Here is a 6862-nt window from a genome sequence, read left to right as displayed (position 1 = left end):
TTTTTAATAATAATAATAAAACCTTTATTAGGATAACAACAATCAATTGCTTCAAAACATTCAATTCAAAAATTAAAATGGTTATGACATATACATGAGAGGATGAAATGAAATTAGTCTTAAGACTGTAATGCTATACAATTGCAGGATAATTATAAAAAAAAAATCATTTTAATGCATACTAGTTGTAATTCCTGCTAATAGAAAAAAACTGCTTTAAATTAAAATGACAATACAAAAGTGTTGTGGCTATTTTTTGATAGAACTGCTCAACTTTCTCACCAGGAATGACTACATATTTGGATAATAGTGGTATAAAAGTGTGAAATACTGTAAATGTGTGTTGATAGGTGCTACACTGCATCGTTAGTACGTTTAAAAGACAGTGAATTAATATAATTCGTGTTGCTGAAGAAACACCTTTTTTCCCTTAACTGAGGAACTTGAAGGATGTGTGAAGAAAAATCTGAATCATGCTAAAGAAAAAAAAAACTACAATATCTCATGGAACATTTAAGAAAACTTGAAATTTGCAGCATTTTGTTTTAAGTTCATTTGATGGTCTGCAAGACTTCCAGAATGGGAGTCTTGTGTGGAACAAAACACATTTATTGAAGTCGGAGACCAATAAGCAGAAAGTTTATGTGGATCCACTGTGCGGAGGCTTATGGAGATCACGCAGGGCACTCCTTGCTGGTGATGTCATTAAGTTTCATAGACTCTTCCCCAGGTTTATTCTTTTTGTCCTTTACTTCTCCCTCCACATGCCACCCCACCATCAGCTGGTACACAATCACACCAATAATGGATCCCAGGAAGGGGGCGAAGAATGGCACCAAAAACCAACAATCCCTGGTACTGTTGCAAACCAGAGGAGAAACACTCGTAAGTTTTTACTCACTGACAAATGCAGATCAGTTTGAAAGCATTGCAAGCTGGTTCATGATGTACCTAATTAGTTCATGTTATGGGAATTAAATGCAAAGACTCACGTGAAGACTTCACCACCCCAACCAGCCATGGCAGTGAAAAGACGAGGCCCGAAATCCCTAGCTGGGTTGACTGCATAACCAGAATTGAAGCCCATGGAGAGTCCAATGATAAGGACACTGAATCCCACCGTGAAGGCTTCAAGACCTTGGGGGATTGGGTTGTTGTAGGGGTCTACAATGGCCAGGATGCAGACAATCAGAGATGTTGTGCCTATCACCTGTGAAGATGGTTATATTTTATAGACGTAAATATAAAAGATAGGAAATAGAATACATTTATTATAAATACAGAGCCTTTAAGGGGAAATGGTGATGACAAAAAATTGCATTGGGAGGTCAAATTATATTTCTATGCATTTCTTTTCAAATATTTGCTATTTCATAACCGTGCCCTGTAAATAAATAAATATTATAAAAATAAATATTATAATATTCATGTTATTATATAAAACTATTTAATTTATATTTAATATTTAAAGGCTCTGCAAAAATACAATTAAATATCAGACCAACAAATGCCATTTCTCAGTTGCAGAGTATGGGTTTGTTGGTTTAATGAGCAGGGCAAGATTATCCATAGACGGGATATGATGAGTGCCCTGGGACACCAGCCAATAGGGGGGCACCAAGTGATTAAGATAATGACTAGACCTTATTAAATATTTTTCATTTTCATGTATATATGTTTTTTTGCTGGAAGAGATGCAGTTACATACAAAATGCCTACACTGTCACTACACTGTGTTAATCCGGGCCTGTTAATGAGAGGTTAGTTACAAGTTTGCAGTTACTGACCTGGTCAAAAAAGCCATTCAAGATGGTGAGATGTGGGCTTGGATAAGTAGCAAAAATGCCAGCAGTGGCATTTTCCCCAGTTACGAGCAATAAATTATCTTCTCCAGCATAATCATACATTGCATCTAAAATAGAAAACAAAAATGTCAAAAAATAATAATAATAATACACACTTCCAACAAGAAAGAGAATTAATATTACATAACATGTACCATGGTATTCAGCAAAGATGATCGCGGCACCAAAGAAAGCTCCAATTGTTTGAAAGAAAAAGTAAACAGGGAACTTTCTCCATTTTTCTCTTCCCAAGAGGCAGAGAGCAAATGTAACTGCTGGATTTAAATGTCCGCCTAAAAAAGAAAAGAAATAACAATAACATATTCCATCAATTCATCCACAAAGAATGTTTTTATAAAAACTCAATCCAACAGCTTAGGATGCAATTTTAGAGGAGTTTACCAACCTGACACCTGGCCACAAACCAAGATTCCAAGGGTAGCAGCGAAACCAAAAGCAAGGTTTACAGAGAGAAAGCGACCATGACTTTCTCTACTTAGTACCATTTGGGCCACTGCACCACAGCCAAACATCTGTGAATGTTGTGAAACAAGAACGTGCGTTAATCACTGTTTGAAAAAAACACACATTTTTCACGTGTGCCATCAACTGAGAGTAGGACTTTCACATCACTGTGAGTCACAAATTATACTTTAAACTAGAGATGAAAATAGCAGGTTACCATTGCAAACTCTGCTAAAAATAAACAAAGAGTTCCCTTTTGTTCACACACTACAAATCTATTGTGACTAAGGGCAGCAAGTCCCTTCTGACAAAGAGCAATTGCAAGTTTCTGTTCAGACTTGTGTCTGAAGTATCCATTTTAAAGGTCACCTCAGAGTGAAATACCTGTGGCATTGTACCGAATTATCCCCCAGACTCACACAACAGCTTTTACCAAAGTCATGTAATTGCCAGGGTGTACTGATGCGCTTGCACGAGACTATAAATCTCAACAACAATGTCAACGCAATTCTAAAAAAGGCATCTCACAAAACCAATGTATCACCAAAGCGAGGCCCTAAAAGTATCCTTTCGATTTAAGTAACGACAGCTAAATGCAAATACAAAATTTCCTTTGGTTATTTTATTTATATCCCTTTTCTGTGTGAACAAAGACCCACTGTTCCTTTTTCTGCTGTAGGAAGAACATCCGCTGATAAAGTCAATATCACAACACCGACCTTCAGAGACGAAGGGCATGTTCAAAGTAGCTTGTACACTGAATACCTTTTTGCTTGCTCAGCAAACATCACACCTGTTGAGGGATCCAGTTTTTGCATGACCTCTCTATCTAAGAATTATCTCTGGCATAACCCGTGCCACACACCTTAAAAACAAACTATGATTGTACTTTTCGAAATGAGTTTTTTTTTTTCTAAAGTGCTTGTAAAATTGCATAATCACGCTGCAAAGATTTTGTAGCAGCAGTTTGATGTCAAATCCCTCTTTAATCCTTCATATTTCATACACTCCTGTAACTGTCATGACACATCACTGACTTCTTACGGAAGTGCTTTCTTTACTGTAATCTGCCACGTGTGATGCATTTATCAAACATCGAGTTAAATGCAATGTTCAAGAACATATCACTGTGTAGAATAGTGGCAAATCGTGGGTCTGTCAGGCATGTTTTAAGTCAATTTCTCAGCTCCGTGAAATATCTAAATATGACGGCATTCATTTCAAACTTAATATACATATTTTACAAGTTTAGAATAAGATAAAGTGGATTTCAAAATGATGTGTTGGTGTTTGTGAGAAAAATGTGCTCTATTAATATTGACTCAAAGGTGACTCATTAAACCTCAACATACTAAGTTATTATGTGCGGACTGCGGCATCAAAATAGATGTGATGAAACAAGTTTTATCCATCAGGAAGCTTTGGCACGTGCCACTTTTCTGCTGCAAATTGCATTATTACATGTTTATCTGTCACATAGAAAATCACCACTACATTAGGAAGATGTTTCAGTAAGTTTTTTCTGTTTAACATGTTTCAAGAGCATTTCTCTCAAACAGAGCAGACACTACCATTCTTCTTTCTGATCTTTATCCAAACTACTTCCTTTAAGCAGTTCCTCAGCGCATAACATTTATTAGTAAAAGAACACACAGGAAAATTCCTTCATAGTTTGTAAAGGTAGGTTTAAATTGTTTTTGAATGTTTTGTGCATACAATGAAAGCCAGAGATATGCAAAACTGCGCCGCTGACTCTCATTGTATTTAAAAATGTTTCTTTTGGGTTCCGCAGAAGAACGTCATGGAGGGTTTGAGGGACTTTTAAATTAAATAAAAAATAAACGAATGCATTTAGCAGACGCTTTTATCCAAAGCGACTTACACTGCATTCAAGCTAACAATTTTCTCCTAACATGTGTTCCACATAATGATCAAACCGTGATTTGAACACTTTTTTTTTATTATCTGAAGTATTCACTGAACTGACAACCAACAGCAGGAAAATAAAACACACTGGTGTTAGATCTGCATTCCAGAATCCATACCAATGTATGCACAATAAACAGATATAATTGCTAATTTGCTCTAATCCTCCATTCACTTAATTGCTTGTGGAATAGACTTAAAGTAAACAATACAGTCTGTCTTTGTCATTAATCTGAGTGAGAAGAAAAGCAAGAGTTCAATTATTTCTCAACAGATGCTCTACTGTAACTCTCATGTAAGCTTACACTACAATAAAACATGTATTTCTGGCTCTTATTACTGATTATGTGAAACATAAACATGCTTTTTCAGACTATTTGACAAACTGCATTTGTATTAAGTTACGCTGACCTCAGCTTTGATGCTGCCAATAATTAATTCTTGACTGAGAAGAAATACTCACCACCAGGATGAGAGTCCCCAAGCATTCAGCCAGTCCCTGGCGCAGTAGCTTGTTGCGGATCTGGAAAGTGTGTGCAAGCTTTTCCAGCATGGACTTCTGCCAACCCATCTTTCATTCAGGTCCCGATGCTTTCCTTTGCCTGTGTGAAACAACCTGTATGTCCCTCAGAGATGTATGCTCTTGTGAAGGCCAGTGCTCTGCTCTTATAGACCTGATAGACCAAGCCCTTAATGCTTCTGCCTGCCCCCTTACACACTTCTTCCTTACACACACAAACACTCACCTATACACCACATTATCTCCCTCGATCCCTCCCTGTATTATTCATGTATGAACTCACACCCCTTCACACTGCAATCCTGTCCTCTCTAGAACAGGTTCTTCCCTTTTGTCTCTTCCCTTTTTCTCACATCTTTGTATTTTTGAAAACTGTTGCAACATCAATACCGACTATTAAGCCTTTTTAGTGTGAAACTTTAAAAGTAGATTAAGCTAATCTCTACAGGGCCAGTGGTAGAAGAAGAGTATCGTTTTGAGTTGACATGAAACATGACTAAGGCTCTAGCAACAGGAATGGGCAGGGTCCTTTGCTTAGTTGTATATGATTCATAAAATCTGTTACTAATGATGCTGATTAGGCACTAAATGAATCTAAACACATAATTACATGTGCATATATCTCTGAAATTATTTAAACCTCAAAACAAGAGAACTGTTTTTACATCAATCTTTTTTCTTTTCTTTTTTTTTTTAGTTGCGTGACTTGTGAATGTGTACATCAACCCGTCAATCGAGACTGACTGGTAGATCTTTATCACTGTATACTGGCTCTCAAAATAACAGAAAAATAAGTATTCCACAAATACATAAAGCCTGATTGATGATAAGGACTTCCTGAACAGTGAAAAGTGATGCCGTGTAATGATATTTTTTTATTCCGTTTATTTATAAAACGATAACGTTACCTTCAAAAGTTTCAGCGAATAACGTGAAGCATTTTACTTTTAACAATGGTAAGTTACTTAAAAAATAATAATAATAATCTCACAGTTAGTCAAAATGTTGTTACATTGTCACATAGTTTTCTTGGTGGCATCAGTTTTAAAGTTTAAAACTAAAGCATGTCATGTAATTCAAATAACGTTAAAATTAAAATTAGGGATTTAACTGTCTGTTATAGAGAATATATATAGATCAGTGGTCCAGACGCTAGATCGGCGCTTTTTAGTTTTATTTTGACCGTTCTCTGTCTGGAATCGCACACATTTGCATTGCAGTCATTTCCCAAAATGTAATTTGTGTGGACCTATTACAAACAACGACTGTTAAGAGGCCAGAGACGCTGGAGACGGACACAAAACTGAACCCGTTCAGGCAGAGCAAGTTCACTGTTCACAGTGGGTGAAATATAGAAAGAGAAAATATAAATATTGCATTGGGAGTTCTATATGAATGTATCTCTATGTGGAACTGACTGTCTTCAGATAAGTTTCAATGGCCTTTTCTTTTCCTCTTACCTCGGTATATTGAAGCAGCGCTGCTCTGTTTACTGCGGTAACCAAGGAAACGCCGCAGCTGTTCCATGAGCGTCTCCTGCCGTCAGAGGCGAGCGTGTGCCTCTTCAGCCCTTCTGCTGTTTTCGTTGGATTTCAGTGGCTAACGTTACATATATTTTTGAGAGCCAGTTTGTCTGTTATACAGCAAATAAACTATAAAGAAATGTGCTTAATAAAAATACATACATATCAGCCTGCACTGTTAAAAATAAAACGTAACATATAGGTAAAAATTGATAGCCTGAATGCAGTGTAAGTCGCTTTGGATAAAAGCGTCTGCTAAATGCATACCTTTAATTTTAATTTAATTTAACATATAGGCTACCGTAAAAAAAAAAAAAAAAAAAAAAAAAAAAAAAACTGGCAGCTGTGGTTGACAGAATTAACGTTATACCGTAAAAAAATAAGGCAACACAATTTTAGATTTAACTGATATAATATGAATATCCAAATTTATTGAAGTACTGAAATCTGTTTTTTAACTTTGTAAAAGATGAGAAAAAATTTGAAGAAACAAAGTTATTTAAAAGAAAATACATCAAATTCAAACAAAATTTTAAATGCAACGCAAAGAATTCTGGGAACGTCAGTTTACAGTTTTTCCCTGT

General features: G+C 36.1%; 1 protein-coding gene across 1 annotated transcript; it reads right to left on the bottom strand.

Annotated features, from left to right (window-relative positions):
* LOC113078639 (aquaporin-3-like) lies at positions 1 to 4976 on the bottom strand. The gene is made up of 6 exons (XM_026250970.1): positions 4699 to 4976; positions 2251 to 2377; positions 2000 to 2137; positions 1788 to 1912; positions 993 to 1210; positions 1 to 858 (listed from the first exon to the last, which is right to left on the bottom strand). The coding sequence occupies exons 1-6, from the start codon at positions 4804 to 4806 to the stop codon at positions 675 to 677; spliced, it is 900 nt and encodes a 299-aa protein (XP_026106755.1). The 5' UTR covers positions 4807 to 4976; the 3' UTR covers positions 1 to 674.
* Positions 4977 to 6862: the final 1886 nt, after the last annotated feature.

Source organism: Carassius auratus, chromosome 5 (assembly GCF_003368295.1).
Source record: "Carassius auratus strain Wakin chromosome 5, ASM336829v1, whole genome shotgun sequence".
Taxonomy (NCBI): domain Eukaryota; kingdom Metazoa; phylum Chordata; class Actinopteri; order Cypriniformes; family Cyprinidae; genus Carassius; species Carassius auratus.
The sequence above is the reverse complement of the archived record's forward strand: the minus strand, read 5'-3'. Positions and strand labels throughout refer to the sequence as shown.

Coding starts and splice junctions, on each gene's coding strand:
- LOC113078639 (XM_026250970.1), bottom strand. CDS start 4,806: ATGGGTTGGCAGAAGTCCATGCTGGAAAAGCTTGCACACACTTTCCAG. Junction 2,138..2,250: donor GGTTTGTGGCCAGGTGTCAG/GTTGGTAAACTC, acceptor TTTCTTTTTTAG/GCGGACATTTAAATCCAGCA. Junction 1,211..1,787: donor TGAATGGCTTTTTTGACCAG/GTCAGTAACTGC, acceptor CCATCTTCACAG/GTGATAGGCACAACATCTCT.